The following is a 26,884-nucleotide window of genomic DNA, read 5'->3' as shown; positions in this document are numbered from 1 at the left end:
TTCCTTCGCTGCAGGAAGCCATTGTGCGCCTCCGCACGGCCCCGTGCTTCCTGGCGGCTGCGATAAGAGGGGAGAAAAGTGCATATTTAGTAACGGGTGTAGCAGGTCTGTGCGGAGCGGCGGCGTTTACTGACAGTACAGTGGGCTGTTTTAGCGTATTTGTACGGCGTGTCCTTGTAACGTGTTTCTTAGCGTCACGGGACGGCTTGGGTCGGATGGGCCGTCAGCGATCATCGTGTTCCAACCCCCCGCCGCAACAGCCTGAGCTCCATCGGGCCGCCCAGAGCCCGGCCGGCCCGGCCTTGAACGGCCCCAGCAATGGGGACCCCCCCGGCTGGGCAGCGCCTGACATCTGGGCTAAACCTTCCCTCCTTTCATCTTAAATCGCCCCCTCCTTATCCTGTCGCCTTTCACCCATGTAAGAAAGTTGGTTTCCCTCCTGTTTATAATCTCCCTTTGGCTGCATTGAGGTCTCCCTGCAGCTCCCTGCTCTCCGGGCTGAACCAGCCCAGCTCCTTCAACATGTCCTCATAGGATGGATGGTGCCTTTTACAGATAAAGATACAGTGCTCAGCTGTAGGAAGTTTCTTGGTGCCCAGCTATCAGCGTGGCAGAGTGAACCGAAACAAATGTAGCTGGTTTTCGTGTTGTTTCGTGTGTGGGATCTCCACAAGGTTGTACTGGGGCTTGGGCTGATAGTGAGGGGTCACAGTACAACTCCAGCCGGCTCTTCCTCTTTTGTGCAGATCCTGTCCAGGCACAAAACCAGTGTCTGAACTCATGTCATTAACAGCGTGTGCGTGAGATCAGTGCAGTGCTGCCTCCTTCCTCCTAACAAACATCTTACAGTATGTGTGGGACACATCAGAGATGGCTGCCTTCCCTTCTGCATGCCCTGCGTTCCCTCCTGCGTGCCCATATTGTAATGTACTTTCCATATAGGACTGTGAACATTAGCAAGTATGGTCAGTAGCTGCAAGAGACCTCTGTGCTGTGTTGGGTTTGGCCACCAGCGTACAGATCCCGCAGTGCATTCTGCAGAGAGGACAGTAGATGTGTGTCCATGAGCAAATCCTGTGCTCTTTGATTCTCAGCCCTCTTCTGCTATTAGATAACGCTAATGTTTGGTCTTCTGATGATGAGAAATAAACTTATTTGATAATCAGCCTACTTTATGCTAAGCCTTTTGTAAGTTTAAATGGCATTTTTTAATTTCCCTGTTTCAACAGAGCCCAAACTGCCATAAAACTAAGGGAGATTTCTCTGTTCTTACATACGCAGGCAGCTGAAGAAGTTAGATGAAGACAGCTTAACCAAACAGCCTGAAGAAGTGTTTGATGTATTGGAGAAGCTTGGAGAAGGGTATGTGCTATGTGACAGTGTGCCTTAAGTACATTTATCAAAGAACAGATGTGTGTAACTAATATGTGCTCAGTGGGCTTCGATTTTCCACTTTTGATGATGCTATTACTGTAGAAGTATGTGGTAGCATAGCAGCTGCAGTGACTCGAGGCATTGCAATTCATCCCCAGTACCTCTGTATGAGGTCTGTGTGATGGGAAGCAGCTTCTGTTTCCTAGGGCCACTTGTGTTGGGGACACTAAGTAGCACGTTTGCCACCTTAGGCACTTCATTTATAAAACAGAGTGAGAATTCTTCCTAGCTGCTGTAAGAAGGTGGAAATAAAGTAAATAGTGTCTGATGAGTGAGCAAAGCTGTGTGTGAACTGAGCTGTGGTTCTTACTGTTGCTCAGCGGTACCATATGCCAGAGAGAGAGAGAATTGGTTTTATTGGATCCTTCCAAAGCTGTGGGCACGTAATGGTGGTTGGCTCCTTTCTGACCATCTCAGCATGCTGCTGGTTATTCCTGTTGTTACAGCGTATGCAAGCTGTGGGTTGATTATGTAAATAAATGGGAAGATTATCTTAGCAGGAGGGTGATCTGTTTTTTCCTCTCAAGTCTGCAGTTGCAATTATTATGCTTTCTGTGTTTTAAAAATATTATTGTATTCACTATTTGTTTAATGTTTTGTTCTGCAGTTCCTATGGCAGCGTGTTCAAAGCTATTCATAAGGAGACGGGGCAGGTTGTTGCAATCAAACAGGTTCCCGTGGAGTCTGACCTGCAAGAGATTATAAAGGAAATATCCATAATGCAGCAGTGTGACAGGTAAATGTATACTGCAAAACCCATCATCAATATGCAAAGAAAGTATTGACTGTATCTGGCATGTAGTCACATAAAAGCGATGATGTTGCCTTCAATGTTTTTTGAAAGGCTGGACTTGTACAGTCAAGTTACCCCGTATCAACTGAGTCATGTTGGGGTAGTGTTAACCCAAGTGAAGGTAAGACGACAACAATTTAGCTTGCAATGTGAGAGCATTAAGCTAACTAAGTGAAATAACCTTGCACCTGCTGCCAGCACAGAGCAAAGCGTGTGAGCAGCTCCTGCAGTGCTCCTGATGCACCGTCACTTCTGGGCAGCAGTGATGAGGTTGTGTGTTAGACCAGTTCCCCTGTCCAAAGGGGCAGTGAATTGCACACGAGCTTTGGTATATGAAAATGCTAGGAGAGAGGTTTTTGGTTTATTTAGTTCTTAAGGGGCATGTGGATGAGAGCTGCTAGTGCATGACTGCTCTTGCATGTGCACAGTGTACGTGTTGTCATCTGCTTAGGTGGCAGAATTGTACTTACAGTGCAGGTTGCAGTGCGTGACAAGCTGGCTGCTGATGTTAGCATGCTGAGAATAACTTATGGGCTGATGTTTGGCTCTCTGGTTGTCTGCATGTTTCTTATGGCAAAAGTCATTGTATGAACTCAGCAGGACAAGGGCAAAGGCTGCAGAAGCCCTTCTGTCGGTGTCTGAAGCTTAAAACATACAAATTTCTTCCTATGGTTTGAGTCCAGCCTCAAGAAATGCTATTTTGAGGGAGTTCAGGCATAGAAAACCATTTAAAATGAATGACATTAGCAATATAAAGCTTTGTTCCTAGTCATTCACTCTATTGCTCTTCACTCTCACTATCATTAAGTGAAGATAATTGGTGGCAGCTAAGAAAATGGAACTTCTAATGAATTTATGCTTGTAAAGTCTTACTGTGCGAATCAACACAGCATCAGATTTTCTTCTCACACGTTAAAGAATACACTGGGGTGGGACTGGCTTCTCAGTTTTCCTAGTCTTGAACTTCTTCATTAGAAAATATTTGGCAGAGCTTAGGTTAAGTGCACTTCTGTTCTTTAGCTTTGTCCTCGCTTTAAATCAGAAGGGTTCTCCCTGTTAGCTTTTTTGCTTTACCTTTCCCAAAGGATAGGTGGTCATTCTGACTGTGCTGTACATCGTTGTTCACCCCCTGGGCAGTCCAGTAGTTGACTATATGGGAACGATTGAGGTTGTACTTAATTCCTAAAATAAATTGCATTTCTGGACTAAATAATAGAAATAAGAAGGCGAACGTTCCTCATCATGACCACAGTAGCTATTTTCCGGCTTTTGACCTTATTTAATCTTTCTGTTTGGTTTCAGACACTTTGCAGCAGCTTTACCAGGATCTGCCATGGTCTGTTTCTCATTCCATTGCTGCCCTGCCTACTTGATTGCCACAGTTCAGGGAGCAAAACCAGACTGAAAGCCAATCGCTCCTTGTTTCTGCGGGATTTACTTTCAGACATTTTAGCTGCCTGAACTGCCTTTGTGACAGCTCGCATGGACACCACTGCTAGGACAGGCTTGCAGGACTGTGGTCACTCATTGCAGACTCAGGCTGGTGTGAAATACTCGGTCAGGGCTTCAGTGGCACTTCCACGTCTGAATTATTAAGAACCTGCTTAGGGAGGCTGCAGTATTGTTTATTCACACCTTATTCACTTGTGCTGGTCTCCAGTATTTGACCTTTTGTTCTCCTTTTTTTTCACGTTTCGTAGCCCTCACGTGGTGAAATATTATGGCAGCTACTTTAAGAACACAGACCTGTGGATCGTCATGGAATACTGCGGCGCTGGATCCGTGTCTGATATTATTCGGTTACGAAATAAAACTGTACGTACTCTGTCCTCTGAGTGCTGTGAATGGGGAACAGGAGTGGTAGCTCAGGAGGCTGAGCAGCACCTGCAGTGCTTTGGGTGTAATTCTCATGAGGTGTTCAGTGCCTGGAACAACGGTGGGCTACCACTGCGATGTGGGTCCTTTGTTCCCCCTGAAGATAAGGAGGCTGGTTATGCTGTTCAAGTTTGGGTTTGGCTAATGTAATCAGTTGGCATGGTTTTGGTAAGGTGTTTGGTTGGCTTTCCTGAAAACCCAGACAGATTCTGAATGACAGACTGCTTTGCCTTGCTTTTGGCTTTGCAGGGTAAGCATTGCTACGTGTGAAAGGCTGTGGTGTGGATGTGTAAAGTATTCTCATATGTGATGCTGAAGGCTGCTACCTAGAAGTATATGTACTTCTCTATTATTCAGTATGGCAACCTTTAATGAAGGCAAATAAATAACAGTCTGTAAATCTCAGGGAAATATAAACTGGAACACCACTGTGTTCCAACTCAGAAACCGAAAGGCTGACAGTAACACTTCTTTTTAGCTTACAGAGGAGGAAATTGCCACGATAGTACAATCAACACTGAAAGGACTGGAGTACCTGCATTTTATGAGGAAAATACATAGAGATATCAAAGCTGGAAATATATTGCTAAACACGGAGGGACATGCTAAGCTTGCAGATTTTGGAGTGGCAGGACAGCTCACAGTAAGTAAAACCGAGATGATTATGTACGCTTCAGTTTTTTTTTCTAATGTACATATAGGCATCTTGTGCTTGTGGAGACTTTGAGACATTCAAAAGTGTTTTTAGCACTTTACATCAACATAATGAGGCACTAAAACAGCAGCAGAGCTTCCTCTGTGGGAGCTGTTAGACCTAAGTAATGGTTTGTAATAACGTTTGCTGTTTGCTTCAGTTCATGTCTAACGTCTGCAGGCATGTTTCAGTTTCTCTCTGCAGCTCTCCATATCTTTATCATGCTTAACCTGGTAATATATGTGTGTGCAGGTGGAAGATAATTAAGATTGTAAATCATTAATGAATATTTGTGGCTGATAACAATTGCCGTGGTCTGGATCTTTATTCTGCTCTTCTTTTCAGGATACCATGGCAAAACGGAACACAGTCATAGGGACCCCATTTTGGATGGCTCCAGAAGTGATTCAGGAGATTGGATATAATTGTGTTGCAGACATCTGGTCGCTGGGAATCACTGCAATAGAAATGGCTGAAGGCAAACCACCATATGCAGATATTCATCCTATGAGGGTGAGGACTGTGCCTTTTTAAAATGCACTGCGATGCAAAAGTGATTTGCTGTTACAGCTGGATGAGTGACATATCCAGATGCCATCTTGTTTATAATTTAGAGGAAATGATTTGCTTTCTGTCAGTTTGTTGTACTGTTGATTAAATAAAAGCCGGAGAAGGAAAATGGTGATCCTCATCTATCAAGGCACAGCTGAATCTTCCAGTGTTGAGTGTGAAGAAATATACTTTATGCTGTGCATTATACAAAATGATCTTTTTTTTTTTGCAAGCGAGCACATATTTTTAAGACTTTAGAATGGCAGATTCACACCTCTTGGTGCAGATAATGGCTCGGACAGACGTGTAAGCTCCTAGTCTGATTTGTTGCTCCATCCTCTGAGCAGCTTAACGTATAAAATATTGGTCCAAACTCTCCAGAGGCAGCAAACTTGAAACGTGTATCATTCTTTAGTGCCTGTGTATGTTTTTATTTATTGACGTTAGGAGGTTTTAAACTTTGTTTGGCAACCTGGAATATTCTTCTGTTCTTAGGCAATCTTCATGATTCCTACCAATCCGCCTCCAACGTTTCGGAAGCCCGAGCTCTGGTCAGATGCTTTCACAGACTTCGTGAAGCAGTGTCTTGTGAAGAGCCCCGAGCAGCGTGCCACTGCAACACAGCTTCTGCAGGTCTGCCTCATGGGAGAGGGTGGACTCTAGAGGAGGCTTGCTATGGTGTAGGCAGTGCTGTGCCCGCTCGGCTGTTTTCATTTCTTGGGGGATCCTTCTCACTACAAATGTCACTCTCTAATAGCTGATTTAAAAACCTTGTACCCAACTTCAGCCTTTCAGTTCTTCCCTAAGATCTAGTCTGATTTCATCTTCCTATCTTTATGGATGTTTTTGGTTGTTGTTTTTTTTTTTTTTTTTAACCATCAGATTCTCACCAGCAATGCCAAGTAACTGTCTCTTAAACCACCAAAAAGGAACTGGATGAACTTTAAGTTCCCCTCTGACCCAAGCCATTCTACAATTCCAAATGAAAGTAACTGCTCAGAATGATGTATGCATTTGCAGTTGGTTGTTGACAGTTCAGCTGGTGAGGAATAAGTAGGGGTTGTGGGTGGGGAATGAGCCCCAGGTATCACAGCAGTAGTGCCTTTAGACTGTGATCTTGTCTGTGGGGATAAGAAGTCTCCCTCCTGTGCCATGCAGAAGGTGTCTTGTCTTGTTTTTTAGCAAGGTATTGAATTAAACATTACGTTTGATTGAAAATGAGCCACAGTAATGATGTTCTACTGTTACGTGTCGGTTCGGGGGCAATGCTTACTAACTTTACCATACTACACAGCATCCATTTGTTAAAAGTGCCAAAGGAGCATCAATTCTGCGTGATTTGATTAACGAAGCAATGGATATCAAACTGAAACGCCAAGAGGCACAGCAGCGTGAGCTGGATCAGGAAGATGAAGAAAATTCAGTGAGTATTTGATAGCTACAGTATACAGAGTTCAGACTCTTGGACTTTGCATAATGCTAAGCTGCTTTGTTGCTTATTTTGGTAATAAGGGTTTTACTCTGCCCGTGGGTTTTACATAACTCTTGAGTTTTGTACTTATGGCTGATAAAGTTTATTTCTGAGCTCTGCTCAACCTTTATGTTTGAATGGGACAGTCAGCAAGTATGTCTGTATTTAGCTCTAACTGTATCTAAGACCTGCCATTGACTGCGAGTATGTAGTAGGACGTGCTAAAGACTTGGTGTGGGTTCCTAATTGGATAGTATTACTTACGCAGCAATGAGAATGTTTCATTGTAGAGTCAGATCTTATATTGCTCTCTTAATACAAACTAATCTATGTGATGCACTATGATATAAGTCTGCTATGTTGTTTCACTGTTGTTGTGCTTTAGAACACCCCTTATAGAAACTTTGTACTACACAAGAGCAACCGCCAGAAGTATGAGGTGAGGGCATGATGAGTGTGCAGAGGGTTGCTGTGGATTTCTGTCCTGGGTGCCTTGTTCCAGTGATGACAGCATGTGAATATGGAAAGCATGTTGAAAGCTGTTTCATGAACCTCTGCTTGCTTCAACCTGAATAAATGACGCGGGCAGCAAAAGGCACTGTGTGCCACACTCCTGTCCAGAGGTTGGACACGAGGAGTGTGTTGCACAGTAAAAAAGATGTATGCTGTTAATGTAGTTTTTCAGCTTAGGGCTGCGTATTTATTCAGCGTGGAAGTCACCTTATTGGTTCTGTTGCCATGATGCTGACCCAAAGAGTTTTGTCCCAACTGTTTCTCGTTTGTTTCTGGGGTGGTGGTGCAGAGATGGCGTCTCTGTAGAGGAGCTGAGTGGTCTCTGTCCCAACTGTTTGTTTTCCTGAAGCTTCTGTACTCTGTGTCTGCTAGCAGAAAAGCGCTCTCAAGTGCTTTCGAAGTGCTGTGGAAATTTCTACTGTGGTTCTTTGTTAAATGATGTGTAGCAAAGGAATTTATTACTTCCTCTCGCCCACTCATCTCCATATAAAACATACTTCTCTTCTGTTAACATTTTATATAGTCTTTCCCTCCTCGTGCTGTTGGCTTTGAGGTTGGGAGATGCATTTATATAGACGTGCTTGACAGAGCAAAGAAAATGCATAGAACACCAGAATGTGGAAAAGGTGTTCTTCCTTCTGCCAGTGACATTGAGATAGGTCTAGCCCAACAAGCTGTAATACTCTGTGTTTTCCCTCTGTCGCTAATTCAGACCAGTAAGCCATGTTTGCACATAGGTTAGAGGACTGTGAGCTTAATCCTCAAACCAAAATAGGAGCTTTATTTTCTTAACATTAATTTTCCAGCTGAGATGCCCAGAAACTTGCTTTACCTGATTTAATAAGTACCACTGCTGTAAGCCTAGGAAATGATTTCTGTTGCTGTTGTTCAGCTGCACATTGCTGGTAAACTAAGTAGATTATAGTCATTTTGACCTCAATCTTCACTACTACTAGAACTTATTCCAGAAGTTTCTTTTCCTACAGGTTCTGTCACTTGAATTTTGGCAGCAATAATTCAATTTCTGCAATATTGATACCTGTTAATAAATAGTAGGATAAGAAATAGCTTTCATCTGATACAAAAAATGATTAGGCTTTGATAATTTATTTCCTTTTTGGTTCAGTTTTCTTCAGTGCTTCTGAGTTTTATAGAAATAAAACCACCTAAATGTTGAAAGCAGACTTCTAAAATGGAGGGTAATGGCTTTTCTTTGGTATGCCATGCACAGTACAGACTGAGAACTGTTGCAATTTCGTAATTAATACCTCCTCAGTGAACTCTATCACTTAAGACAGGGTTATAGATCAACTGTTACAACTGACAACGTCAATAGAAACATTGATGACTGAGCATTGCAATCTATCTAGGGCTGGCTCAGCAGGTCAGCAATGAGAGATGCTGGTTCTATCGAGAAACTTCCAGTGATTGTTTCTGTTTTTATTTCACACTTTGGCAGTATGAAGAGTTTACCTAACTTATTTGGAGATTGCAGGGAGAGATCTAAGGGCATAAAATAAAACGTTGCTGGTTTCCATCTGTCTCTGTCAAGATCTCTGAATTAGTAAGATTTCCCAGTATCCTTAAATACAGCCACTTTTCACTGGACTTCACCACCATCAGTAAAAATGTGCTTCTGGCGTCTCTGTGCAGGAGGAAGATGAAACTGATTCGGGTACCATGGTGAGGGCGAGTGGAGATGAGACTGGTACCATCAGGGTGGTCAACACGATGAGCGACGGAGCCAACACAATGATAGAACACGATGGCACCTTGGAATCCCAGTTGGGTACAATGGTCATAAACACTGAAGATGAAGAGGAGGAGGGCACCATGAAAAGTAAGAACACATCTTTAACTTACACAAAATGGGTGGCTGACACAAGAAATAAAGGGCCACACTTGTAACAACAGATAGCTTACACGTTGCATGCACAGCAGGACATGCGGTGTGAGGTGGTAGCATCTCTACAACTTGTGCATTTGTTTAAAGTTACTTTTGTTAGAGAGGCCAACTGAACAAACTGGCTGCTCTGAGGTGCTCAAGCTGAAATCTGTTCCACCCTGATAGAGAAAAGCTTGATAAGACTATAAGCCTTATCACAAGGTGTAAGATTTAAAGTGATGCCATGTTGGTAGCTGATAGTCTGTGCAAGACCACAGTGTGATCTGGGGAAGAGCTGAAAATACCTATTTGATTGAAGAGCTGGTAAGGAGAATGAATCTCCTTGGCAAATATGAGTAGGAGGAAAAAAATCTTGTCAATTATGAATTCTCAGAGAAATCTGTGCCCACAGAGTTGGTAATCTCAGGAGTTTAAGGCAGAGGTGGTCACAGATGGGTCGGTTGGTTGGCATGGATGTTCATTCAAGGACTGAGCCAAGTGCTGACTGGGGGCTTGGCAGCTGTGAAACGTGGCTGTCATAGGCAGGGCTTGTTCTTTAGGCTCTGGCAGTGTTTCCAAAGGCTGCTTTGGCTATCTGATTTTTAAGCTTTAGCTATTATGGGAGGGGGGAAAAAAAAAATCTCAGCAAGAATTTGGAAAAATAATCTTCTCCTGAAATTTTGCATTGAAACCCTTTTCTGTATGGGTGCCCTCCAGTGTTTGTGAGGGGATGCTGCTTTCTCCTAACAGGAAATTTCAGCAAAACCTGCTTCAGGGTTTTTGCAAACTTTAGCAAACGCTGATCCAGTGCTTTAGAAATGGATTAGAAATGGAGGTGTCAGCCCATGCAGGAGAACCAGGGGAGTAACGCTGTTGGGTGTTTGTGGAGTGAGGCAGCCAGCAGGAGGCAGGTGGATGCTGAGAGGACTTTAATACTCAGCCAAAGAGAATGAGATGTATTAGCACCTCTATATCAAATGAAGTTACTATTTCTGTACAAATAGAAACAGTGTGTGCTGTTCTGTTTCATGATTTACAATAGCAGAGGCATTATCTGTGGAGCTCCTGCAGTGGCTATCAGAGCTGTGTCAGCAAAGCAGCAGTGCTTCAGTTGATCTCTGTGTTTAATAGGTGTTTATTTTCTCACCTTCTTCTTAAGATTGCAGTGCTTGTAACTCAAAAGCTGTGGTGCTCTCTACAAGCTCGTGTGCAGAGCTTTGAGGAGGCACGTTTGATAACCTTTCCTTTGCAAGGATTTAGAGCAGAATCAGGAGGGTATTGCATATTAACATGGTTTAGAATCTAGCCTCAAGAGGGAGCTCCAGAACAAGCTCTGAGAGTGTAGCTCTGCGACGAGGATTCGCAGCCAAGCGTGGAGCAGAAGTGCTTGAGCAGCTCTGCATCCCTCAGGAGGCATTGGAGGCCCGGGGACCGGGACCAAGTGCTGTCTGACACCGGTACCACTGCCACGGGGAGAGGTTCAGCACAGCAGTGCCCTGTGAAACCCAGCTGTGCTCAGCTCGCTGCTGTGGGTTGTGCTGCATTGCTGTAACTGGATTCCAATAGATGTGATGCTAATGAATGTGATTGTACCAAACTGGAGCTTATCTCTTCCTTAGCACCTTACTCTCTTTCTTCCCCAGTACCATAATGCTGACATTCTTGCTCCTGCACAGAGGTTCTGTAATGGTTTCTTAGGCACACTGAAGAGCAGTGTCTTTTAGCAGCTTGCAGCTGTCTTTCACGTGAATTGCCTACAGCTCTGTTTTCCAGCCATCTCCACATTCATGTTTGCTTAACGTGCAGTTAAACTGATGTGACTGTAAAGCTCATCTGCCCGCTGCAGAACTCTCTGGAGCAAATGCTTTTTGTAATCCCAAACATAAAAGTAATAATGGCATTTGGAAGCAGCTGAATGTGAAGAAGCTCCATTGATTCATATTTCTAAAGAAGTCAGTGTTTTACTTGGCAGCTTGTGTTATGACTCACAATAAAACCTGCTTTAAATCAATAAAGAAGTGCAGATATTTCTTGCGTGGCATTAGCAGGAGAGATGAGCTTCCCTGGGAGGCTGTGAGCCACCTTCCTGACCGCGAGCTTCTGAGCTACACGTCTTGCTCTTCTGAGAACAAAGATCTGTCTGCAGCACTTTGGGCTTTTGTTTTTTTTTTCCCATGTAAAAATATTTGAGACATTGAAATACAGTGCTTTACACGGCCTTGTCTTAGAAATCTCCAGCAAACAAGTTCTGATAGCCTCCCAAGTGATTCTTGCTTGAGTCAGCTCATGGCATTTCAGGCTCAGAGAAGCATCCTTGCGTTGTAGCGCTGCGCATAACACGAAGTTCTTTTTGTTTTGCAATCAACTGAGCTGCACTTCCATTTGCTTAAACTCTTTGCGAGGCTTTTTTTTCCTGGACGCTCAACATAAACATTCAGGCAGCATTAAAAATGTCACCGTGACATTCTCTTGTGCATTTTCAAAGCTCTCAAGTGACTGCATGAAACTGCAGGTACTAAATTGCACTGTGACACATTTTACTTACAAATCAATAGCGACCGGATTACTTATGGATTGCAGTTGAACTGTTCTGTGAAGGCTGGAGCAGCAGCTGAAGGACTGCAGGCAAACAGTGATTTGCAGTGAGGCGTTTCCATTGTGTTTTGGCAGGGCAATAAGTTTGAACTATGGGTATGCCTGCAATCATCTTCTTAATTATTCTGTGTGAGAATATATGGTGCTGGTAAGCTCTGCAGCTTATTCTGTTGTTCCACTCTTCCTCCTTTATTTGCTGTAGGTCTTCAGATAGCGGAAACTTGGCATAAGTTTGTCTTTTCAATTGAAAGAGTGGAACATAATTTTATAATAAAGCAGATGAGCACATTGCCTTTCTTGGACTGTAATGTGGTCAGATCCGAGAGGAATGGGATCTAGTTTATCTAGTGCTTGAGTCTGTCTTATTTTCATTGTTGAAGTGCCTCTTGTTGAAGCACGAGGTAACGCTGCAGAATGAGGAGCTGTCAGCAGTGATGTGAGTTGAGCAGTTTGGTTTTTGGGTTGAGAGGAGTGAGGGGTTGGGAGAGGATGGAATCATGGGGGTGGGGTTTGTTGTTAACGTGGCACACGCTGTGGTGATCATCTGGTGTGGAGATGGACCAGAAGCCCTCAAAACACAGCTAATACTACCCTGCTAATGCCGTGTGCAGGTGAATGTTCTGAATAGTGAATGTTTAAAATAACATCGCTGGGTTCAGTCCTTAAAGTTAGGGATGGTCTTGGTTTCATTATGCTTTTACCAATATTCACACTGCATGGTTGTGTCCTCTAAAAAAAGATATTCTTCTTTTTGAGGGGAGATTGGATTTCATTAGCAAATTAAATGAGCTGAGATGCAAACTTGGCAATTTCCTATTAGAAAAATGATCCAGAATAAGCTTGTTAGTCTTGGTGGATTTGCAGGGCATGCAGTGGATGATGCTTAAACCGGAGGAGTTTTGCTGCCAAGGTTCTGGAAGCTTTCCAACCCCCAAATTAACCTGTAATTTGTCATACAAGGCAGTGACTGCTTTAGCAGTAACTTGAAACGAACAGGAAAAAATGAATACAGGTAGCAAAGTGTTTGTGATGGCGTTAATATAATATTCAACTAAAATACGAATGGTGTGCAGCTGAGATAGCAATAGGTGGATCCACATCAGTAGTTGGCTGAGGTCGTTTAGGTGCACGTTACCCAAATGCAGGTATTGGAGAGAATAGCTTCGTGTTCTGTCAAAGACATTGGGTATGTTTTGCATCCGTTTCCCCCTGCAGACATAGCAGCTTCTTACTACTTAGCATTATTAATGTCCAGTGGTACAGTTTTGTATTTAAAATAAACGGGTCCATTTAGGCATAATTGGACCATAAACCACTCTGTGTGTTATGCATTTAAATAGCACGCTGTTTATAGAAACACCTCCATTGATTGAGCTCTCCTCTCTCTCGCAGTAAGAAGCATTATGCTGCCACTCTGGAGTTGTGGAGAATATAAATCTCCCCAGATAAGTCTTCCATATGTGCTATTTTTTTTGACTTTCATCTTAATAGCAGGCTTGCTGGCAGGCTTTACATTAAACAGCAGGCAGCCTCATTTGTTCAAGAATATTGAGTTGAGTGGACATAAGGACAGTATTTCTGATCAATGGGAGGAGTTGTGTATGCTCTCATTTTTGAGGGTTTTTTTTTCCTTTACACGAGTACTGGTAGAATATTGGACTTGTGTATGGCCTTCCCTGTTGGAGCAGCAGTTATGCTCAGACTGAAGGATCAAGGAGTTACCTCTGGGCTCGGAGCTGGATGCTCATCCATCTTCCATTGCTGTGTTTGACAGAGCTCTAAGATGAGGCTAATGATCTGTTTGTATCTTCAGAGACACTGAAAATGGAGAGAGAGATGCTTGTGTTTAGCACAGCTGTTTTTGCTGTTCATAGCTTATTAAGCGCCTGCGTTGGTGATGGTGGGGGTTTGAAAGCAGAAGAGTTGTTTTGCTTGATGAAAATGGGAAGTATCTCTAATAGGGTACTGAATGGCATATAGGAGGTAATACATTTCAGGAGACTCAACCACGAGACAGGGTGGTAGTGAACCACTCAAGTGCATCTGTCTCCTATGCCTCGGTACAATTTGCACATGCATACAGGCAAAAAGCACCTACCTTTCTCTTCCAACAATAAACTGGCTTCCTGCTGGGTCAGAATAAAGCCTGGGGAAAGCTTTCCTCCTGAGAAGGAAGCAATCCCTCTGTAAATTATTACGTTTCTTAATTGCAGGAGTTGAAAAACAAATGCATTTTACCAGCAGCCTTTGAAGCTTTGGGGGGGAAGAAAGTGTTCATTGCCATGTTGTTTTGTGATCTCTAGATAAGCACATGTTCCTAGGTCATGAACCAAAGGGGTGGTAGCAAGTGCTTCCTGGTTATGTGCCATGTGGGGAGCCTGAGCTGCTCGTGGCCCTGACACTAACGTCGTTTCTTATTACAATTCATCAGAACCTGACCCAGATGATGTGGAATATGAAATGTGCACCTCGTGCACCTTCACAGCTCACTGCTGGTGTGATGTAACATGGCTGGTGGACTAAATCAGCAATTCAAGCAAACGAGGTTTAAAGATATAGGTGTGCACTGGAAATCTGTAGAGGAGGAGAAAGGAAGCTGCTACAAATTTGTGGTATTTTTGGATTTTTTTATGTAAGAGAAATTTTAGGTATCCGAGAGGAGGCGGTCTGGTCTTGAAAGCCTCACAGTAATGAAAGCCTTTTCTCCTCTTTCAGCAATTCTGTACATCACAGCTTGGGATGAGTGTGTGGGTACTCATTTCCTTAGATGTCTCTACCTCACGTTCATTAAAAGAGATGAGCTAGGACAGCCAGCATTGATACTGATGGTCATTCAGGAGCTCCCCCGTAATCGCAGGGCCTGTCAGACACGTTCTGCTTTGATTTAGTTTGAGATGGGCCATAATTATGGGAAGACTCATCTTCATAAGCTTTGACACGTATCAAGTGTTATGCGGTCTGCTTTTAATGTGAGGAGATTTCAGCTCGTATTGCCACGGGTTGAATTCATTAATGATGGAGCACTTTTTGCTCTGGTTGAATAAATTGGCATCTCTCTGCTGTGCTGTATGAAATGACTCAGTCCTGTCCATACTGTACAAATGATGCTGTCCAGCTGCTGGAGTTCATCTGTGATCTCCAAGAAGCAGCCTGAAGCAAATAAAACTGCAGTTCCATTGGAAATGTTAATATGAATGAAGTGCTGCTTGCACGTAATGATCAGGAACTGTCTTGTGCATCTTAGAGATGTGAGCAAGTTGTCTCAAAGTTACATAACTCAAATGAAAGCAGGCAGAGAGTGCTAAGACTACAGGGGACTCAGGCTGTGGAATGGGAGGTCAGTGGAAGATCTGTGCTTATTTTAACCATGTAAATGGAGGTTGAAAATGGACATGAGAACTATTTAAAATAAATTAATAAATAAAGGGGACAGTGGTAAGGAGAGAGGGTGAGCACTGTAGAGAATAATGTAGAGACTGCCTGAGAGTTGAGACTTGCTCAGGAGCAACGGCATGTGCACAAGTAACCAATGGAACTTAGACTGAAGGTGAGAGGGCTCATAGCTCTAGCAGAACTGCAGGCTTGTTGACAGCAAGGACAAACCAAAGCAATTGCCTTACAGTAGTCCTCCATCCCTCAGTGAAAGAGTCTGTGTAATTGTGTATGTGACAGCTGTTTCTCCCAGGGGACTCTTTGTGGCCTTGAGTCTGACAAAAGGCAGCAATAGTTTTGCTTTCTGTAGAGTTAACAAGAGTGGTGTTCACTGTGTCTGTGCAGAGCTCGGTTCTAAGCTTGTGCTCACAGGACTCATGGAATCATGGAATACCCTCAGTTGGAAGGAACCCATAAGGGTCATTGAGTCCAACCCCAAGATGACTTGTCAGTCTGTGGGAGCTTGCTAACATCATATAAAGAAAGGAAAAAAACCCATGTGCTCTCAAATTCAAGAGTATAATTTGTTATATCATCGAATGTAATTTGTTCTTTGCAACTGAGGAATCACAAATCGTTTTATTGCAAAAGCATCCTCCTGAGCTCTGTTCCAGGAGCTGGTTGTACTTTGCTTAGTGCAAGTGAGTTGGTTTAAAACCTTCGATCTCGTTGCTCCTGACATCCTGTTAAAACACAGGGATCTTCCAAAGCTGACAACAGTTGTCTTTCTAAAGATTGCACCTTCCTGGAATCTTGACAAGCACGTGTTCATGTACCAAGCATCTGATTTTAGTTTGATATTGCTAATGTAGTAATTCATCACTTCGTGGCTGTTGATTTAAATTACCTTCTTTATAGATGAATGTTGCCATTATGAGTGCTGGTCCTTAAAATCTACAGCCAGATCCAGCAGTAGTTCACACCATTTTGTGGTGGGATCTCCTGGCTGCTCCCAGTCGCTGGGCTGCCTCCCATTGCTGTGAGAGAAGGGAGGAAATCTCTGGCTGTGGCTTCAGGAGTAGGTATTGTAAATAATGCAGCGTTAGCTTAAGTGCCTTGAGTGAGGAGTAAATGTGTTCCTGAGGTTATGGTTCTGTCTCGTGGTAGGCTGTATGAGTCTGGAATTTACTCTGGCTGGTGATAGATAGCGCTTTGAGGAGGGGAGAGTAACAAAACGAGGATCCTTCTGCTGTCAAACTGAGTAATCTTACAGAAAAGCAGGAATTACAATTTCATTGCTCAGCAAGCTCCATCAGTCAGATAGAAGGACCTGCAAATCTACTTTCCTTTTGTAGGTTTTCTTTGTAGCTCACGAGCTTCTGAAATCTTTCAATTGCGAGAGCTAATTGGACACAGTCAACGAGATGAGTGCTTTCATTTCTGGGCCTGGATGTTACCGAATGATCTGGTTTCGCTGGCACTCCTTGCTCTTGGAGGACAAGCTAAATCCTGTGCTGCTTTAATTGGCCACGCTATTTCTTCTTTATCGTTTCACTTGCTCTGCAGCACCGTGTGGAAGTAGCAATGCCTGCAGGGCTCTGCACACCTCCTTTGTCCACTCTCACTTGGTGTGAGATGTCTGTGTGCTGCACTCAGCCTTTGCTATCTTTTGGCTTATCTGGGCTGATGTTTTTCTGGTCTTTCCTAAGAATGAATTGATAGCAGGCAGCACTGGTGTGAGGAAGGCTGTATGGTATGTGTAAGGCTTCTGTCCTTTACTGTAGGGCCGAGCTCAGCGTGGCTTTACGAGTGCCGGGCACTCTGTGTGCCTAGCCCCAGTCTGCAGTTCTGCAGTCAGCTGGGCTGGTTCCAGCAGAGCTGCAGCGTTCCATTTGTGTAATTAATACACCTCCTACAAGATGACTGCACATCTCCATGGCAGGCTGCTAATGGCTCCAGAGAGCTCTCGCAGCACAACCTTATACGCTGCTCCTCAGGTTCCAAAATAAATGCCCAGAGAAGCTTTTCTTGTCACTGCAGGATGACCTTCTAATAAAAGGCGCTTCTCTGCCACAGCTGTGATCTCACTTTCTGTCAACTGTTTGTATTTTAGTCTAACCTTACAAACGTGGGAACTGCAATGCTTTTTGGCACAGCCGTGCTCAGTGCAATGTCATCTCGGCAGCACCTGATCCTGCAAATAGCAGCAATGGAGTTTTGTCTTCAGCTGCCTGTTACCAAAACCTTAACAGCACAGCAGATCCTTCTGTTCAATTAACAGCAGCTCATGTTTGATAAGATGGCACTGTTTGGGTGACAGGAAGGTCACTCCAGCTTCTGCAGGGCTTTGGGAAGCCTTGCTGGGCCCCTCCTGCCCGGTCTGGGCTGAGCAAACCCACAGCTGTTCTCCCCCATCCCAACTTCCAGGCAGTCATTGCTGCACCCCTCTGCTGTGCCCTCTTGGTTGCTTGCGCTGATGAGACCAAAAAGCCTTTGGTACTCTCAGGATTATAAACTACCAGTGCCACTTCATTTGCTTCCTTCTTTGCCTGTTTCGTATCAGTGTGAAAGCAGAAGTTTTAGTAAATAAAACTTATTTTCAGATGGGCCTTGTGATAATTCATGGAATCATTAGGGTTGGAAAAGACCTCTAAGATCACCAAATGCAACCCCAACCCACCCCTCCATGCCCACGTCCCTCAGTGCCACATCTCCATGGCTCTGGAACACCTCCAGGGATGCTGACCCCCCACTCCCTGGGCATCCTGACCCATCAGCTCTCTTTCTGAGAAGAAATTATTCCTGATATCCAAACTGAACCTCCCCTGGTGCCGTTGGAGGCCATCACCTCTTGTCCCATCCTGATTACCTGGTCACAGATATTGCAGTTATGGGTGAAGCACAGACGTGGGGAACTGAGTGTGATTAAGTCACGCAATTATTCTCTGGTACCAATCAACGGTCACAAAGAAACTGTCTAATCCAAAGTCACCTGTGTGCATTTGCTTCCAGCTTCTCCTGTACTAATAGTAGTTTTGTAAGTGTACAGTGCAAGCTTAATGTAGATGGCTTTTTCATCTAGCAAGCCCAAATTAGATTTGAGACCTAAGCTGGCTCTTGGTAAGCTGTGTATAGATTAGCCCTGGGTCATTAGGAATTCATTTATTTTGATAAGCTTTGTCAGTGCTAAGCATTGCCACGATTGGCTGTAGCATTAACTTCCCCCTGCTTCACGCCGCCTGGGCTGCCAGGATGCAAGTGGTGTATTTACTTCATTCTAAATAAATGTTTTATCACTTAGCTGTAATTGGATTGCTATTGTATTTCAGTAATTATTCCCAATAGCAAATCTGTGCTCTCCTCTGCAGACATTTCATGACTGACCTTCATGCAGTGTGTATGAAGACGTCTTCCTTGATCTAGTTCTGCACAAGCTGGTTTTTTGGGGGGTGTGGGTTTTCTGTTTTTGTTTTTAAAGGGAAATTAATGCTAGGGATAGGCAAAACGTGTTCCCTTTAGCATGTCTGCAGACAAATAACTTCCTAAGTATTCAGTGGCTGAGCAGGGAATTGGTACGCTTGTCTGAGGCTCAGACATCTTGCCAGGGGAGTTCTGGATCACTGGGTGGCAATTTTATGCTCAGGAATGATATTCTGTGATTGAATCTTAATGGATTTCCAGGGGAGGTCATATATTTTTTCAAGAGGAAGGCACTGCTGAGTCGCTTGCAGCCTGGCACCTCTTTTGTGGTAGTCCTCTCTGCACACCCTGGTGTGCACTGTGCAGTCCCAGCGAGCTGCTCCGAGGACGGCTCTGTTTCCTCTGTGTGCTGCTGGGGCTCTGCTGAGCTGGTTGGTTGCCTGCAGGGCAGATGGGGTTTACTTCAACCAAATGGCATTCAGCAGTGAACCCATTCCCAGTCTGGAGTTGTGCATGTATTTGGCAGTTCTCCTGCCCGCTTCTGTTAACTCTGGTCCTCAGACCTCCAATCCTGCTTTCTGGAAATTATAGTTTCTGCATTGGCTAAAAACATGTTTTAAATAGGTGGGCCTGCCCCATTGTCCAAGAGTGCTGTTTTGCTGCAACAAAAACACCTGGTGTTGTCACAGTGCTCACCTCACGCTCACGGGTTTTGATGAGGCATTTTATTGTGAAGAGCAGCACAGTGGCATTAAGTTCTGAGTAGTCTTAAGTGCATGTTTGGTGCTGGAGGCGTGTTGCTTAATGGCTTGCTGGGCTCATTCGATGTAATGGTGTACTGAGGTGACAGCAGTAGGGGTTCAGGTGGTGTGAGGGCTGGAGGAAATGGGAAGAGTGCTCATATCCGTGATCTGACCAACTGCACAACGTCCCTGGCTACCCAGAGGGACTACAATTGTGTTGGTTCATTGCTCTTAATGGTCAGCAGTGTTCTTCCTTTCGTTGCACTTCTGCTTGTTCGGAAGGATGATTTAGAGATGGTAGAGCAAGGTGAACCTCATCCTGCTGTGCTCATGGCTGCCTGCTGTGCTGCCCTATGGGTGAACGAGTTTCCCTGTTACGGTGCTTGGGAGGCTTATGAGGCTGCTCTTCCAAATCAAAGTGTATTCAGGCATTTACTGAGACTGCTCTGCTTCCCTTTGTTCCCTTACCCATTTGTTATTGACACAAGCTTCTTAAATTTGCTCTGAATTTGGACAGTCAGTTTATGTATGTGATTTATTCAAGTAATCCAATAAGTTCAGAGGAATTAACTTAAAAAAAACAAAGCCAGACAGTTAACTTGATAGCTTACTAACTGCCTGTTTCTAAAAAGAAAGCTATTTATCAAATTAACTAATACCTCCTACCCAAGAAATCTAGAACCTAACTTCTCCTACCCAAGACAAACTAGAAACTGTTTGTGAGGCAGATGTGGCAAGGCTTACTTTTGCACTGCTCCATTCATAAATATAAATGTGGGTTTGTGCTAGTCAAATAATGCTGCTCAGCTTTGGCACGTGTAGTATTTGCAGCCCGCACCCTGGCTGGGATGTTGAACTGCAGCAGTAGGTGGCAGCTTCCTTGCAGCATTCAGTGTGCAGAGCTCGGTTACCTGGTGACATAGATTGGGGGACAGATTGCAGCTGTAGGGCCCGAGGTTCCAGCACTGGCATCACGTGTGTGGTAGACCTTGAGCTTCCCTTCTGCATTTCTGGATGGTTCAGAATAGCTTTCTATCTGAACAGCTGCTGAAAAATAGTACTTCAGCAGTACTGTGTGATTTAGTGCATGCTAAAAAGATGAGCTCGCTTTTGGGTGTGATACAAGGCAGCATAACTGAAAGTGTATTTATAAAACTACTGTGCTTTTTTTTCTTATATTTCCAGGGAGGGATGAAACGATGCAGCCAGCCAGGCCATCATTCCTGGAATATTTTGAGCAGAAAGCGAAGGAGAATCAAGTCAATAGCTTTGGGAAGAATGTGTCTGGCCAGACAAAAAACTCATCTGATTGGAAAGTGCCACAGGATGGAGACTACGAGTTTGTAAGTCTATACTATGAAATTCAATCAATGTGACAGTCTTTAAGAGTTTTAGTGAGAGCTGCTGGAAGATTACTTCTTGTTTTGACAGACTAATAGGAAACTTGAGCAGTTTGTAATTGCCAGTGCATTTGGATGGGTCATTCTGAACAATTCATTTTCTGTAGGTATTTCTTGGTTATCATAACCAGTCCTTATCTGTATACTGCACCACAGTGTTACAACCATTGAATTTCCTTGTTTATCTCAAGCTTCAACGGTAGATTTTGGGTCACTGTGTGAACATGAAGCTAATCTTCTTTCTTCTTACTAATCTGCAGTTTCAGTCTTTTCTGATCACACGAACCGTAGATTTTCAGGAAGCTTTCAGAAGTCAGAAGAAAGATCATAGGTTCTGTGTTCCATTATTTATAAGCTTTATGAGGGAAGCATTCTGATGTGAGCTAAAATGCCAGGAGAAACGTGCTCTGCTGAACGCCATTCCCCGCACTGCGTTTCCTTGCAACGACGCTTCAGTGCCAGCCTGCAAGCCCTCCTTGCTCTGAGTGCACTGCACACCCTCACAGCGTGCTGCTACCACCCGTGATTCGGGTTGTCACGCTGCACTCAGCCCTTGGTGAGCTTCACTCCACCTTCACAAAGCCGTGCAGGAGGCAAACTCCCTCTGCTCGTCACGACGCAAGGCAGCAGAGGAGATGCTTCACTTTGTTGCTTGAACAACAACAGGAGCCGTTCGTTCTGGCTGTACAGATTGGGCAGGCTGTTGCCGTGTGTGTTCTGCAGTTTTTACTGCTGCATCTCTGATGTTGTTATTTAGACTGGGAAGAGCAGCTGGCAGAGGGGACCTGCTGCGCTCTTTCTCTGTAGTCCTTTGCAGTACGTCATGCTTAGCCTGGAGCCTCAAGCTGACTGCATGGACATGCTTTGCAAAAATAACCTGCAAGCTGCCTTGTCAGCCTGTGTGTTGCAGGGGCCGGGCGCACGATTCTGGTCTAGTGAGGTGCCCAGCATGTCTCATTAACCTTACGTTCTGTAACTTAATTTAATGATAAATAATTATCTTTTGATGTGTGGCATTTCCCAGGGAAGGCAGCATCTTAAATATTTTTCTGTGGTCTGCAGAAGATACGGCCCAAGGGAAAATGTGCTGTAATTATTTTGTCTTTCTAATTTGGGTGATGTTCAGCAGTTGCCCTTGTTTCCAGCAAGAAGGATACGCTCCACCCAGTGAGCTGTAGGTGCAGGCTTTAGGATGTGCAGAGCAGCTGTTTGACACACATGTGACCTTGTTTACTCATTTCCATTAGTGCTGAAGTATTGCCACGTGCATAGATTACCAGTGTGCTGCGAGCAGTAAAAGCAAACCATAAAACGAAGGAATAAATCAGACCTTGGGTCACCTTCATGTCGTAATTTGTAGGCAGCTGTGTGTATTTCTCTGGCTCGATTATGAACGTGCCGGCCTGTCCTGCATGCAGATCTTGGAATGGAGCTGCTTTCACACCTCATCACTTCCTTTTTATGTGGGACGGGAAGAACACTTGAAAACAACCTTATTAAATACACACGGGGTTTGTATGGTCCTTCCCTGGGCTGTGGAAGCGATAACCCCATGGTGGAACCTCATCCAAGACTTAAAGCTGAACAATATCTCCTGTTTGGCTTAAAGGGGTCCATGTGATGGCCAGCTGGGGGAAACAGTCATGTTTATTAATGCTTAGCAATTGAAAGCATCAATGCAATAAGCTTTGCAGAATAAGAAGGCATACAGTCATTAGGTGCTTCAGGTACATCTGTCCTGGACATGGCTGCAGCTGTGACTTATTTCTGCACTGCCAAGGTAAATAGGTTTGAGCACTGTCCATAGGGCTTGCAGGATTCCAAGCAGAGGGGATCAGTGAGGTGCTCGGTGTGTGCGAGTGCCTCCACAGCCTCAGGAAACAATTGAAATGTTACTGCTTTGTGCTGCTGCAGCCCGGGTAAATATGCCTCATCTTCTGTTCTGAATTCCCCTCCTTCCCCTGTGAGTGGCACCCAGGGCCTCCTGTCTTTAAAAAAAACAAAAGAAGGAAAAAGGAAAAAAAAGGACAATATTAAGTTACTGAAGATTTTTCTCTTCTCCCCTGTGGTAAAACCATTTGACCTTTTCTTGACTAAACTGTTGCTCTGAAGCAGGCAAATAAGCAGCTATTTATCTCACAGGGCAATGCCATGTTAGATACGGGTTGGATCAAGGCCTGTATGCCGCACAGCTGAAAACCCAAAGATCCTGTTCTGAAAGGTGATGAACTCCGTTCCTCCAAGACGTGGTGCTCTAACTGTGCCCTGCTTCTTATCTAAGTTGGCACCAACCTGGTGTACCTCCAGCCTTCGGTTGCTGAGGTTAAATTAGGGCTGAGCTGAAGCCCAGTGATGTAATTGCTTCGCCCCCCTCAGGTTCCAACAAGGATCTCTAAAGATTTTAGCCCTGCTTGATTGCAAGAAACGTTTTCAGAAGCATCATGATTATTTACCATGGCCAAAAGCTCTGATTATGGGCAGGACTTCTTGCTGTAAGGAAGAACATCATCATAACCTCCAGCATGGAGGTGCTGCAGGGTGGGCTGCTGATGGGCAGGCTGCGTTGTGCGTGCAATTCCAAACTGCTGTGATCACACCCCAACATTTTAGTCGCTGAATTTCATGTTAGCAGTGCACATTGGTCACGTACTGCTGCACAGACCTAAATGAACAATGCTCGAAGATTTCTGTAGACAGTGTCATACAGCTTTTTCCATTCTAATCTTTCAGTGGTACCGCAGCGCAGCAGAATTAATTGTGCAGTGTTTCCTACTCTTAAGCACTTCTGAAGGGTTATTTATTCGTGGTTTTAACTGCTCTGGGCACAGCAGTACTGCAGTGTCACTTATGGCTAAAGTGGGATCATTTACTATTAGTATTACTATCAGTTTTAATACTGACCTGATCAAAAGGCCCTCCTTCTGTTCAAGCCTACTGTTGGTTCTTATGGACCATCTGGGCACTGTAGCACCAATCACTTTGCTGGAAGTCTGTTTCATTAGGAAGCTGTGGTTACAGCCATTCACGTCTTGTGGGACCTATGACAATCCTGAAACGTTTTCAGTTCCACTTAATGATCCCAGTTTCACTGGGGTAAATAAGCAGCACTGAGTGCCCCATCAGTTCTGACTGCTGTCATCCAGATGTGACTTCTGATACTTGAAGGGAGCGTATAAACAGGAGGAGGAACAGCTGTTTACGAGGGTGGATCGTGATAGGACAAGGGGGAATGGTTTTAAACTGGGACAGGGGAAGTTTAGGTTGGATATTAGGAAGAAGTTTTTCACCCAGAGGGTGGTGATGCACTGAACAGGTTGCCCAAGGAGGTTATGGATGCCCCATCCCTGGAGGCATTCAAGGCCAGGCTGGCTGTGGCTCTGGGCAGCCTGGTGTGGTGGCTGGTGACCCTGCCCATAGCAGGGGGGTTGAAATAAGATGATCATTGTGGTCCTTTTCAACTCAGGCCATTCTATGACTTGCTGTTAATTTGTAGTGCACAAGAGTAAGAGCACAGCACACATCACACCTTCCTCTACGCTTTACACAAGATGTTTGCTCCAAGGCTTTATGGTTCCATCACTTGTGTTATGGGTGCAGCCTACCACTCCTGACTCTGTAAGGCAGCCTGTCAAGAGCTGCACTGGTGCAGATGCCCCTGCCAGGGGCTGCCTGGAGCAGGAGGCTGAGCTGGGAGCATGGAGCCAGGGGCACCAGGGAATGAGCAACAGAAACGCCTTTCACATTTAGGGCTGTGATTTGCTCTGAGAGAAAGCAACAGTATGGGAAACTGTCAAGGAAGTGTAGTTCTTTTATGTTTAATAAAGTACATTTTCTGGAGATGTATTCACATCTCTTGGAGCTCTCGAATTATCTGCACTGCAAGTGCTGGTATCCCAACTACAGCCTCCTCTACATAACTCTGTAGGCTTCACATTCGGAAGGCATTACAGCTATTTCTATTTACCTGATAGAAAACTATGGTTTTTGTGCCTCTGTTTAAGCTGGTTCTACCAGAGCTATTGCTTACATCTTCTTACAAGTGTAACAAATGAAAGCATCATCTTCCTAAAAGAGGATATAGTTCTACTTGCTAAAGCAGTAAAGAAAACCTAAATTTTTCTGTTTATAGAGATAGTGTGCCATTATGCTGCTCTTATCTGGGATATACTGTTTTTTAATAACATCCTCATTTCTCCTCTTCTAGTTAGTAGCATGAAACATTACTTTGGAAACAATGGTAAGAGAACAAAAGCTGGTCTTTACCAGCAGAAAAGCATACTAGTCTCGTAAGTGTCCTCAGCTTGTCCCATTGCACATAGGGATGTTGGTTGGTGATAAAGTCATGAATGTGAGTCATAGAATCCATCATAGAATCATGGGATGGTTTGGGTTGGAAGGGACCATTAAGATCATGTATTTCCAACCCCCCCTGCTGCAGACAGGGGCACCTCTCTGCAGACCACGTTGCTCACAGCCCCAGTAAGGAAAAGCCTTTCCTTTCAGTTTGGAGGAATAACTTAATGCTGAGTCTGCAAGAGCATGAGGTTCTTACTGAAAAGTGTATAGAAAGAGTAATTCTTTCGAAAGCAAATGAAATCACGTAAGGATCATGATGTATTTGTGAGTCTGATACCAACCTAGTGATGCCTGCAGATCAGGATCTCCACCTGCACGTCAGGGGTGGTGCAGCAGGAAGGATGCTGGCCACGATGGCTCAGTGCAGGCTGCAGTCATAAGCCAGAGTGGTGCAGCAGCTGCTGTGAACTGAGCTCTGTGCTCTGCTCAGCCCTGCTAGGACCCTGCAGAGGTTGCTGCTCGGTGCTCAGAGCTGGGGCTCATGCATCGCCCTGCTGCTTCTGCCGTGCAGCTGCAGGAGGCCAGGTTTGAAGTGCAGCTGCTGGGTGCTGTGCTTCCCCTCCCAGCTCCGGGCTGAGCGGCTGCGTGCTGCAGCCATCTGCTTCTTCCTTTGGAAGTGATTTATAGGGAGGAACTGCTAGGGGGCAGGTGATTTATTGTTTATCAATAACAGCAAACACATCCTGCTTCACAATGACCAAAGGCTCTAATTTATTGTATTCTGTCTGTGAAGATGTCATTTGTCTTGTGAACAGCTTGTTGTCTACCAGTACCCGGAACATTCAATGCCTTTGGTTTCTCTGAACATTCATTTGGATAGAGTTTATTAGCAATCTAATGTTGGTGCTTTATGGCCACGCTGCCTGTTGTCTGTCCTTCCTCAACTGATTAAAAACTTGGGACTGTTTTCTGTACAGTTGCAGGCTTTGAAAACAACAGCAGCCTCAGTAATCGGTTCTTGTTTCGTTGAAGCTGGTCCTTGGGTCTCTGCTAGCAGTAGGAGAAAGGCACGCTGAGCATATGTGGGTGTGGAAGGAAAGAACTTTTGTTGTGTGAGTAAGCTGCTGTTGTGTGACTCTTTATAGTTTATCAGTTTATAATGTTTCCTGCCTCTTACACAATCGAGCAAGCTTTATCTCCTTCTTACTTACCTCTGTCTTGTAAGCAGCTTGGTTTAGGTGTCTCTGCACTAATCTTTTTGTTCCTCTTCCCCCCCCCCCTCCCAAATTACTCACGTGAATAATCTGAGCTGCTCACTGAGGCTCCAGAAAGTCTGTCCACTGACACAAAGTCCTTCAGAGCATGCAGATCTGCAGGCCATTCAGAAGTCCACTGAGAAGCAAATAATCCCAACTGCTATTGATCTGTGAGTCTTGTGACACACTCCTTACCTTTAAGGAAGCAAGTTTCTCTGACCCTTGTGTGATGAGTGAGGATTGGTCGTTCCAAAAATTAGCTTAAATGTGTATGGTTTTGTGCAGAATAAAAGGGAAGTTTGGTTAAAGCAGAGTTGCTTTTTATTGCATTATTTATAAGGCTGCTGACCAAACACTCAGTGAACCTTCAGAATTTTCTGTTCAGGAGTTTCTCCCCTTCATGTGCTGTGAGCTCCCCTTCTCCCAGTTACTTCTCAAGCACCAATTGCTTCAAATAGTTTTACTTCAATCCTAAAGTGAACTTATTTACCGGAATATGGATCAATTTGAGAGGGAAGCCAGATCTGGGATGGCTGATGGGTGTTCCTGTCCACGTTCTCTAGAGCTGTAGCAGATTGCTGGCTG

The 26,884-nt window shown here is 44.4% G+C and overlaps 1 protein-coding gene across 2 annotated transcripts in view; it reads left to right on the top strand.

The window, feature by feature from the left end:
* Nucleotides 1-26,884, top strand: part of STK4 (serine/threonine kinase 4) — a 40,220-nt gene that overhangs the window by 433 nt on the left and 12,903 nt on the right. The window contains exons 2-11 of one of the 2 annotated variants that reach the window (XM_046902828.1): nt 1,282-1,362; nt 2,042-2,170; nt 3,928-4,042; nt 4,581-4,745; nt 5,142-5,309; nt 5,844-5,981; nt 6,643-6,771; nt 7,205-7,258; nt 8,986-9,172; nt 20,533-20,690. In XM_046902828.1, coding sequence (XP_046758784.1) covers nt 1,282-1,362; nt 2,042-2,170; nt 3,928-4,042; nt 4,581-4,745; nt 5,142-5,309; nt 5,844-5,981; nt 6,643-6,771; nt 7,205-7,258; nt 8,986-9,172; nt 20,533-20,690 — 1,324 coding nt within the window. The remainder of the gene's footprint in view (nt 1-1,281; nt 1,363-2,041; nt 2,171-3,927; nt 4,043-4,580; nt 4,746-5,141; nt 5,310-5,843; nt 5,982-6,642; nt 6,772-7,204; nt 7,259-8,985; nt 9,173-20,532; nt 20,691-26,884) is intronic. The other variant, NM_001030853.2, reaches the window with a different exon arrangement.

This window comes from Gallus gallus, chromosome 20 (genome assembly GCF_016699485.2).
Source record: "Gallus gallus isolate bGalGal1 chromosome 20, bGalGal1.mat.broiler.GRCg7b, whole genome shotgun sequence".
Taxonomy (NCBI): Eukaryota; Metazoa; Chordata; class Aves; order Galliformes; family Phasianidae; genus Gallus; species Gallus gallus.
This window is presented reverse-complemented; position numbering and strand designations above follow the sequence as displayed.